Raw genomic sequence first — 11,055 nt, forward strand, 5'->3', positions numbered from 1 at the left:
CCAGGTCGCTCCATGGTGGGATGGTTTGGGGATGTAGCCTAGTTCTCTGGTGCCCAGTGACTGTGGAGACGACCTCCCGATTCTGTTTCCCGGGCACAAAGTATGTCGAAGAAATCCGGGGCCCAAAGACAACTTTCTTTTAATCCAGAAAATTATGGGTAAGGTGGCAGTAGGCCCGCAGTCTTTTCCCAGGTGTGCACGCAGACGCTAAGAGGCCACAGGAGGCGCAGTACTTCCCAGAAGTTTCTCGCGGCATGATATGTCCTCCACGGCGACTCGTAGAGAGCCCAGCTTTCCATAACAGCTCCGTTCCTGATTGGCTATCTGCCGCGCGCTCCTGCGTGCCTGGAGCCTGCGCAGAGCGACTCGGCCCGTAGTGGCGATGTCTGGCCGGTCCAAGCGTGAATCTCGTGGTTCTACCCGCGGGAAGCGCGAGTCCGAGTCGCGGGGCAGCTCGGGTCGCGTTAAGCGGGAGCGAGACCGGGAGCGGGAGGCCGAGGCGCCGAGCTCCCGGGGCAGCCCAGTGCGTGTGAAGCGGGAGGTCGAGCCGGTGAGCGCACGGGAGGCCCCGGCGCCCGTAGTCCCGGCTGTGCGGGTGAAGCGGGAGCGCGAGGCTGACGAGGACTCTGAGCCTGAGCGGGAGGTGCGAGGTGCGCGGGGCTGGCCTGGGCCGGGCCGGGGCGGGCTTGAGCTCCACTCTCACGTTCTCCTTTTTCTCTTTTCAGCTTTCCCTGGGAGTGGAGGTGGGCGTGGGGTTGGGGGATTCACACTCCTAATGTCCGCGATCAGACTCGACTGTATTGTAGTGAGGACAGTACTAATTTTCCGAGGCTTTATAATTTTGTTTCTGGTCCTGGTTATCTGTGTATGATTTTACTTTAATATTAAATTTTCTTGCTTAGGGTCCTCTGACATATTTTTATATTACAGTCCAGGTTAGCACTTTGGTCATAGAAAGTGTTTGATAAATATTCTTTGAATAATTGATAATTTCAGGGTATTCTGTTTTTCTTAAGTACCTTGTCAGGTTCAGGTTTCCCCTTCTTTGGAAAAGAAGTTGTTTCTTAGGTATCTTGCGTAATTGTGATAAGGACGTTTTTCCTCTGAGACACACTAGGATCCCACTTGCTGTTCTGGCTTGTCTTTTGTTTGTTTTTTCCCTTTCATTTTTATGATGAAATAGATCACAGGAACTAAGATGGACTGAATATAATGCACAAGTATAGTTTAAAGAAGAGTGGAAATACACAACTTGTTAAGAACTGTGAAGGGTTTAAGATTTTATTTGCAAGCTGCCTAGTTAGCCTGCCAGTTTTCTGGATGCTGATGAAGACAGGACAAGTTCCTGTAGCATCATTTTCCATAGTGCAGTTTGAAGAGAACTTATACTCACAGTGGGTGGCCTTCCAGGAGAGGAACTCTGGGCTTAAAGAATGTGGATCTTTTTTGTGGTCTGTGAACTTGACTCCCCTTTGCTCTGTAGGGAGGACCCCCCCCTCCCCGCCCAACCCCATTGCCGTTTACTATACAAATATCCTTGTCAAGGTAGTCTGGAGGCAGACAGTGCCTCTGGTCACAATATGGGCAGAGACATGAGACACCCATGGAGGATTGTCTCCTAATGTTTCAACATTAGAAGTGGCACATAACCAGTACCTTAGAAGCTCCCATAGACCCCTTCCCAGTTGTATCTACTTTCCTTCCTTGCTTAAGAATTCACTATTTTGAATTTTTTTTCTAACCAGGTCTATTTTTATTTTTAGTTTTACCTCATATATGTATCCCTAAGTAGTACTGTTTTACTTTGTGTTTGATATAAATGGAATCATACTATATATAACCTTCTGATTTGTCTGTTGGTTGTTTAGTTTAGTTTTGTTTTTTTGCTAGCCGTATTTTTGAGGTTCATCCAAATAGATGTTTATGGCTGTGTAGTGTTGTATTGATGATATACCCGAATGTTGTTTATCCATTTATTTGTGGTGGATATTTGTTTCCATGTTGTTTGTTTCCATGTTGGCCCTTTTAAATATCGCTGCTATAAATATCTTTAGTAAAGCACTCCCAGTGTACCTGTGCAGAAGTTTCTCTCTGGTTTATAAGTAGATTGCTGGGTCAGAGGTCTGCATATTTTCATCTTTGATCTTGCTGTACTATTTTCCAGAAGGTTGTAACCGTTTACACTCCCACCAGCAGTACATGAGCATTTCCATTGCTCTCTGTATTTGTCAACATTTGGAATTTTCTGGTTTTATTTTTTCCTGTGGTAGGTGTGAAGTGGTATATTGTTGTGCAAGGAAATCAGCATTTTCTTGAATGTTGATGAGGGTTATAGTTCTCATTTTCTGTTGGGTTGTTTGTCTTTTTCTTACCGCTTCACCAGATTTATGTAATCTGCAAATGAATCGTTTGTTGGTTATATGTGTTTCAAATATGTTCTCCCAGTTTGGTGTATTTCTGGTCACCAGTGGAGGGGCCCATCCTGTTGGGCTTTTCTCATTTGTTTGTTTGTACCAGTAGTTGACCTTGAGTATGTTTCCCAGTTTCACAGCCTGTGATGATTTTCCTTTCAGCAAAGAATGGCCGTGTGGATTCCGAGGACCGGAGGAGTCGCCATTGCCCCTACCTGGATACCATTAACAGGTTAGTAAAACAGGGATGCTGAGAGCAGAAAACACAATGGAATCTATGCAGAAAATTCTTTGAACTGTACATTGACAGGTTAACAAACTTTATCCCTTTTAAAGCTTTCTGCAAGAAAATTGTATTTCTTGCCAAATTTATTAATCTTTGCTTTTTAATATAAAGTGTCAGAGGGCATTTTTTTTTTTAGGGTGGGCATGTGCATAAAGAGCTTTTAGTTTATCTTGAATTTCCTTGATGGTATAACAGGGTACATGGTGTTCTTAAATGACAGTAGCAAATTTAAGTATCTTTTGAGTATTCATTATGTGCTAGATACTACTTAATGTGACCAGAATTCAACAGAGAAAGGAGAAACAGATAAACGTATGTCCTAAAGCAGAAGTAGCTACCTCATCCTTGTTTCTTTTCCCTGGTCCCCGTTGGCATGTTTGGATGCTTTTCAACTTACACTCTAAGATAGTACTGTCCAATATATAGATTAGATACAGAACTTCTCTCAGTAGTGGAATTACTCTTTATATAGGTTATCCATTGTGACAGGCTCAAGCCATTTATGGCTAGAGAGGACTTGAAACATGGCTTGAGGAACCCAGTTTCAGATTTTAATTATTTTAAATTTAAATGTCAGTATCCACTTGTAGCTGTTGTGTCCTTTAATGGACATTGCATTTTTATTGGGACCATTACCAATTAATTATAGTTATTATTTGAGGAGAAATCTCTTTGTCACTTGTGGATTCAGTGGAAGTAAAGTTTTTTGTCCCATAACCTGCCTGCTACTCAAATAACATTACTTTGCAGTGAATAAGTAATCTATTTGTAGGTATTCTCCTAATATTCAGACTTTCCATTTATTTTTATGGACGAAAATAGATTTTTCTCTTATAAGAGGGTTTGTTCATTCTTTTGATTTCCTTCCATTACCTGTCTTGTTTTTCCTAGAGAGGGGGAGAGTCTTGAGCAGGTTCCACGCCCAGCACAGAGCCTGACATGGGGTTAGATCTCACAACCCTGAGATCATGACCTGAGCTAAAATCAAGAGTTGGACACTTAACTGAGCCAACCAGGTGCCCTCACCCCCCAGTCTTTTAATCTGGAATGCCATTTGGGTCCATTTGGGTCCTGTTATGTTAGTCCTGCTTTTAGCTTTTCCTCCAGAGAAAGCAACTGCAGTGAAAGGTTTTCTGTTGGTTGTAAATTTTAAAAAGAGAGGGACATTGCGTTGTGTGTGTGGTAGAGATACCTTGACACTGCTTTAGTGCTTGCTGGGTAAGGGTGCTATATTAAATGTCTAGGGGAGGAATAGGTAATGTCCCCCACAGTTTATATATGTATGGTCGTTGAACTATCTCTGAAGGATGCTGTGTGACGTTGTGGGATGTGGAGCCAGTGCTGCTTCACTTGGGTGCTTTCTGAGGCATCTCTCCCTATTAATTGTTTTTTCTTTTGTTTGGTTCTTTTAGGAGTGTGCTGGACTTTGACTTTGAGAAACTGTGTTCCATCTCCCTCTCACATATCAATGCATATGCCTGTCTTGTGTGTGGCAAATACTTTCAGGGTAAGTAAATGTTTGTATTATAAACTTGCTAAGTTTCAGTGTCAGCTACAGGTCTGCTCCAGAAGGTTTTTTTGTGTTTTTTTTTTTTTCTTCTTTTTTTTTTTCTCTTTTAAAGAAAGTAAGCTGCTGTCAGGAGTCACATCTGAGAATCCGTCTCTCTGTTCTCAGGAAATTGGGATACTCTTAAGAAATCAATAGGAGATTCTCTGGTTAGAGCCTGTATACATATGAAAGGGAGAAAGAACTAGTTGAGGCTATGTGGGAGACCTCAAAGTCTGTGGGTTTTTGAATCTCTGATGTTTTCTGTACTCATGTCTTTTTTTTTTTTTTTTTTTTTTTTTAGTTTTTTTTTTTTTTTTGACACAGAGACAGACAGCAAGAAAGGGAACACAAACAGGGGAGGTGGAAGAGAGAGAAGCAGGCTTCCCACCAAGCAGGGAGCCTGATGTGGGGTTTGATCCCAGGACCTTGGGATCATGACCTGAGCCAAAGGCAGACACTTAACAATGGAGCCACCCAGGTGTCCCTCATGTCTTTTTTTGGAAAATCCTTTTGCTCTGAGGGCTTTTTCATTTTGTTCTCCTCTGGAAATTTATTAATTCATTCAGACCAAGCAAATGTTGTGTACACAGTGTACTAGAGGATTGAAAAGAAATGTAAACTACATTCATTGCACTTATAAAGAGCTCATAGTCAAGGTTAACACATAAAACAGCAGACTCTAGAAGAAAGATCAATGTTAGCTGGAGTGTTTGCATTCCATTCACAGAGGAGGTCAGGTGGGACTTGAACTGGCAGGACATAGAGGGTTTGAACTAGTTAAGGGAGAGAGATTCTAGAAAGGAGTGGCAATGTGAACAAAGGTGTGTAGGTGCAGGATTGTCTTGAATGTGGGTGTTTGGAAATTCAGTACTGATTGGTGGTGGACTGTCATAAGATATTCATATGTGTATATGTGCATATCTGTGTATGTGTGTGCATAGATAATTTTAGATAACGTGGAACTAACTCATACACCACATGCACATGCACATTTCGTATTTATGTGTATGAGTTTTTTTTCCGTAACCAATGTTTTATACCATCCAGTGAATAAAGTACTAATGTGCTATTCTTCCTTGCTTATTTTTGTGATAAGAAGAGTCTATGTAAGAGACTCATTGCACAGATGGCATAGCACTTTGTTTTTGCTGGTATTGACATGTCCCAGTACAAAATTTTGACAGGAAAATCAAATCTGATTTGTGCCTCTCTGGCATCTACTCTTACAGCCTTTCATCCTTCCCTACAGGCCGGGGTTTGAAGTCTCATGCCTACATTCATAGCGTCCAGTTTAGCCACCATGTCTTCCTCAACCTCCACACCCTCAAGTTCTACTGCCTTCCGGACAACTATGAGATCATCGATTCCTCACTGGAGGATATCACAGTATGTGTCCAGGAGGGCTGGTTTGGAATTAGTTCTTTTGGGAGCCATCCCGGGTCTCCTGGGGACCTGCCTCATATGAGGTTAGGGAAGAATTTCAGTCCTTTAGGCTTGGAGAGGCTGCTTCTCCTTTGGGAGGAACCAGGGAGACATGAGTAAGAAGGTCAGGATTTGTAATTGTGGTCTGTGGTCTGCAGCCTAGCTGTTATTTCTGCTTTTAATGTTGAGAGTTAGGACTAAAGAAATAGGGGTGAAAGCATTTTTGTGAAATATATTCTCTTGCACACTCTGGAGTAGGGATGTGAATTGGGCCTGGGGTAGGACCGTGGATGCCAGGCTGCATACTGGCTCCTGGCTGCATTTGTTGTGATGTGGCCAGAGTGGCCTGTGCATCCCAGCTGCGTTCTCTGGTGTATGATCTGTGCCCAGAGTCACGGTACTTCAGTGGAGAGCATGAAAAGTCTTGGGTTTCATTAATGTTGGAACTGTTGATTATTATTTTCCTTCTTAGCAAGTGTTTATATATTCATGCTGAATGCTCTGTTCATTCTTAAGGAAAATTTGGTGTTCCAAGTGTTTGAAACATTTATGTTGCTTTTTTAAGTTTTATAGACCTATGGATAGTTGAGGTTAAAGTATTTATAGTATTTGGAGAGAGAGAAACTGAAGTAAATGCAAGGTTTCAAAGTGAGTTGTTAGAGACCTGTGTTCAACCCTTTATGTGATAACCCTTGCAGGCCTAGGACCGGAGAAAATTCTGTTCCTGCCCCTCCAGCCACAGGGAGTTTGTGAGATCTCAGGTTTGCAGAGCCGGGGAGATGTTCCTGCGCCCGCGCTGGGTTTGTGCTGGCTCTGTGTGAGGTGCCACCTCCTGAGACTCAGACTCCTGCTGCCTGCAGAGACTTGAGTGTCTTCCAGTTTCTGGCGGTCCTTTATCATGGAGTTGGCCAGACCTACGGTCTGAGGAAAGACCTGGGATTCAGTGATTTTGGGTTAAACACAGAGATCCTCTTCTGGATCAGTAACGTGGACTGGGCCTATTTGTTACCTCAGCCTTTATACTTATTGTTGGGAGCCCTTTAGGTGTGTGGTGAGACATTCATGAGTGAAGTGTTTTTGTTTTTGGCAGAAATTGCTATTTCAAATACATCTTGTGAACTCTGTAGACAGACCTACAACAGTTTGGAATTTTCTTTTGTTTTACAGTATGTGTTGAAACCCACTTTCACAAAGCAGCAGATTGCAAACTTGGACAAGCAAGCCAAGTTGTCCCGGGCGTATGATGGTACCACTTACCTGCCAGGCATCGTGGGCCTGAATAACATAAAGGCCAACGACTATGCCAACGCTGTCCTTCAGGTAGGATCAGGATGGGAACAGTGGGGGAGGAGGTAATCTGGGAACACTACGAAGGTGAGCTAAGAAATAGCTCCTTTCTGGTATAGTCAGTGGTTCTTGGAAACACCAAGTCTTGCTGAGAACTGTATTTGACTCTTTTTTTTTTTTTTAAGGTTTTATTTATTAGAGGGGATTTATTTAGTGGGGTAGAGGGAGAGGGAGAAGCAGACTCCCCACTGAGCAGGGAGCCTGACATGGGGCTCTATTCTAGGGCCCTGAGATCCTGGGCTGAGCTGAAGGCAGAGCTTAACCAGCTCAGCCGCCCAGGCACCTTTGTACTTGACTGTTCACCAAATGACATTCCTGTATCTGCTCAAGGACTGCTGCCAAATAGTGAGGCCTTTCCTAGCCTCCGGGCTCGTGGCCTCTGGAGTTTTTAGGGAATGAAGGATAAAATGTGTGTGTGGCCTGGTAGTACCAAATAAGAAACACATGTGCTAGATGATGCTTATTTACTTATTTATTTACTTGATAGAGAGTGTGCATGCACAAGCAGGCAGAGTAGTAGGGAGAGGGTAAGGGAGAAGCAGGCTCCCCACTGAGCAAGGAGCCCGATGTGGGGGACCCCAGGATCATGACCTGAGCTGAAAGTAGTTGCTTAACCAGCTGAGCCACCCAGGGGCCTCCTTTTTTTTTTTTTTTTTTTTTTTTTAAATAGTGCAGATGTTCTTTGTGCTGGTTTTCTCATGTCTTGATCCTGCTCTTGTGTGTAAGTCCCAAAGTGGGGACTGCAGAAAGCCAGAGTTGTCCTATTTGCAAGTAAGTTTTTTTTTTAAACATTAGTAATACATACACATTGTAGAAAATGTTGGTAAACACAATTAAGAAAATTAATAATCTTGCTTTATTGCCCCCCCCCCCCAAATTAAAAAGATTTATAAACATAAATACTTATGGGGTAGTTGGGAGATGTAGAAAGTATAAAGAGAAGGCTTCATTCTCTCCTTTCTCTAGTCCTCTGTCCTGGGCTGGCTTTAAAGCATATTATGAACGGGGCACCTGGATAGCTCAGCTTGGTTGGTTGAGCGTCCAAGTCTCAGTTTTGGATCAGGTCATGATCTTAAGGTTGTGAGATTGAGCCCTGCCTCAGGCTGGCTGCTCAGTGCAGAGTCTGCTTGGGATTCTCTCTCTCCCTCTGCCCCCCGCCCCTGCCCCCTACCTCACTCACATGCTCTCTTCATGCTCTCTTTTTCTCCCTCTAAAATAAATAAAATCTTACAAAAAAAGGTATATTATGAAATCAATATAGGCATACTTCATTTTATTGTGCTCTACTTTATTGTACCTCCCAGATACTGCGCTTTTTACAGTTGAAGGTTTCTGGCAACCCTGTGTTGAAGAAGTCCTTCAGCACCAATTTCCGATCACTTCATGGTTGTCACATTTTGATAATTCTCCCAATTTATTATTATATTTGAATATCTTCAATCTAAAATGTTAGTGAATGAGGAGTTGCTTCTTACAGATGAGCCATGAAAGTGGTTTCTTGAGATGGGAGGGTGAAGATGCTGTGAGGATCCGGGGCGCCGGGGCGGCTCCATTGGTTAAGCGCCTGCCCTTGGCTCAGGGCATGATGCCAGGGTCCTGGGATGGTGCCCCACATCGGCTCCTTGCCCGGCGGGGAGCCTGCTTTTCCCTCTCCCTCTGCCTGCCACTCTCCCTGCTTGTGCTCGCTCTCTCTGTCAAATAAATAAAACCTTAAAAAAAAAAAAAAAAGATGCTGTGAGGACCGTAGAAATAACAAAGGATTTGGTATATTACATAAACTTAGTTGATGAAGAATTAGCAAGGTTGTAGAGGGTTGACTCCAATTTTAAAAGTTGTGCTGTGGGTAAAATGCTGTCAAACAGCATCACATGCCACAGAGAAATTGTTTATAAAAGGAAGAATCAATTGATACAGCAAACTTCATTGTTGTCTTATTTTAATAAACTGCCACAGGCACTGTAACCTTCAACAGCGGATCTGTCAGTAACCATCAGTATGGAGACAAGACCCTCCACCAGCAAAAAGATAGTCTCATTGAAAGCTCAGATAATGGTTAGCATTTTTTAGCAATAAAGTATTTTTAAATTAAGGTCTATACATTGTTTTTTTTAGACATAAGCTATTGCATACTTAGTAGACTGCAGTATAGTGTAAACATAACCTTTATGAATGCCTTGGGAAACCCCAAAAATTCATTTGACTCTCTTTTTTGCTGCATTAGCTTTATTGTGGTGGTTTGAATCTGAACCCATAATACCTCTGAAATAGGCCTGTACCTGTTCTTGTGCAGCATCTTTAACGGTTACATGTTAATCCATTCTGTGGATGAATTACAGTTTAATCATTACCTCTTGTATTAATGTATCTAGGCCCTAGATTCTAGGCTGAAGGGTGTAGCAACTCACAAATCCATCAACAAAACAAAAGAGGGTTCTTCATTTTGCACTGTCACTGTTACACTATTATTTTTCCCCCATTTTGATATGTTTGATGTACCTTTTTTTATTCACTTCTAAAGTCGATTACTTAGATTTTTTTCATGCAGTGTTGGGCTGTATGTGCTCATTTTTCTATTGGTGCTTTATTTCACTGAGCTCTAAGAGATACATACTAGCCTTCTCTTGGTATATGTTGTAAATATTTTCTTCTAGTTAGTTCCCATAAGAAGTTTTTATTTTTAAAATAAGTAGATGAACAAACCCTCTGTGATATTGTTGCCACTAGAATGGGATTGAATGGGTGAAGTACTCTGTCTGGAGACTAATTTCTCTCTCATACTTTTTGTATTGTTCCTAAGGCCTGAGAGCAGCAGCCTTCCACAGCTTGGATGACTGAGAACCAGGAAGAACTTCATCCATACTCCTTTCCTTTAGATAGTAACTCTTTTTTTTTTAAGATTTTATTTATTTATTTGGCAGACATAGCGAGAGAGGGAACACAGCAGGGGGAGTGGGAGAGGGAGAAGCAGGCTTCCTCCTGAGCAAGGAGCCTGATGTGGGGCTCGATCCTAGCACCCTGGGATCATGACATGAGCCGAAGGCAGACGCTTAACAGCTGAGCCACCCAGGTGCCCCAGTAACTCAGTTTTTAAATAATTATTCTCTAAGCATGAAGTCCTTGTTTGTTTAGCTGAGCTAAACTTGTAGGGGCTTTCCCTGCATGTCTGTTGTTATGGTGGTCCCTGTGTCCTGAGTTGTCTTCCTTGAAGATGCTTGGGTTTACTGTGTTTAGCAGAAACCTCACTCCTCTTTTCTAAGTGGATTACCTCACCAGAGAAAGTGGTGCTTCTGGTAAGCACAGTGTTGGTAAGGATTCACAAACCCATCAGGAGGGGCCTTCAGGGAAACTGCATTTATTTAGGGTCTGTTCTGTGGTCAGAATAGTTTCTGCCAGTTTTGTAGCTCACACTAATGAGCACATATTTCTTCCTGAACTGACATGGCTAGACTATCTTTGTGCTTAATGAGGTAAAATGTATTTTTGTTTTCCTAAATCTTTTGACCACTTCAACCCTAACAGAATTGTTTTTTAAGATTTATTTATTTGAGAGAGAGAGAGAGAGCAAGATGGAGCAAGCATCTAGCTGGGGGGAGGAGTAGAGGGAGAAGGAGAAGCTGGCTCCCCACTGAACAGGGAGCCCAATGTGGGGCTCAGCACCAGGACCCAGGGATCATGACCTGAGCTGAAGGCAGATGCTTAACTGACTGAGACACCCAAGCACCCTTCAATCCTAATAGAATTAATCATTTTTAAATATGTATTCATTTTGTGTCATTTATATATATAATTCCTTTTTCTTTCATTTTATTTGTATTTATTACCATTCTCTCAGTAAATACCACATTTGGGGAAAACACCAAATTTTAAGATGATTTTAAACATAGTCGCAGGCCTAATTAGAGTGAATAAAAGATATTTTTTAAAAAGTTGGTCAGTGTGGGCACCTGCGTGGCTCAGTTGATTAAGAGTCTGGGAATTGGGGCGCCTGGGTGGCTCAGTGGGTTAAAGCCTCTGCCTTCGGCTCAGGTCATGATCCCAGG

The 11,055-nt window shown here is 42.5% G+C and overlaps 1 protein-coding gene across 1 annotated transcript in view; it reads left to right on the forward strand.

The window, feature by feature from the left end:
* The first annotated feature begins 373 nt into the window (after positions 1 to 373).
* LOC111148161 (ubiquitin specific peptidase 39) overlaps positions 374 to 11,055 on the forward strand; it is a 27,944-nt gene continuing 17,262 nt past the window's right edge. Inside the window, exons 1-5 of the mRNA XM_022504604.1 lie at positions 374 to 650; positions 2,574 to 2,643; positions 4,110 to 4,204; positions 5,496 to 5,632; positions 6,836 to 6,988. Of these exons, the coding sequence (XP_022360312.1) occupies positions 383 to 650; positions 2,574 to 2,643; positions 4,110 to 4,204; positions 5,496 to 5,632; positions 6,836 to 6,988 (723 nt within the window). The 5' untranslated portion in view covers positions 374 to 382. The remainder of the gene's footprint in view (positions 651 to 2,573; positions 2,644 to 4,109; positions 4,205 to 5,495; positions 5,633 to 6,835; positions 6,989 to 11,055) is intronic.

The sequence above is a fragment of the Enhydra lutris genome, unplaced genomic scaffold (genome assembly GCF_002288905.1).
Source record: "Enhydra lutris kenyoni isolate GAN:26980312 unplaced genomic scaffold, ASM228890v2 scaffoldscaffold18, whole genome shotgun sequence".
Lineage (NCBI taxonomy): Eukaryota > Metazoa > Chordata > Mammalia > Carnivora > Mustelidae > Enhydra > Enhydra lutris.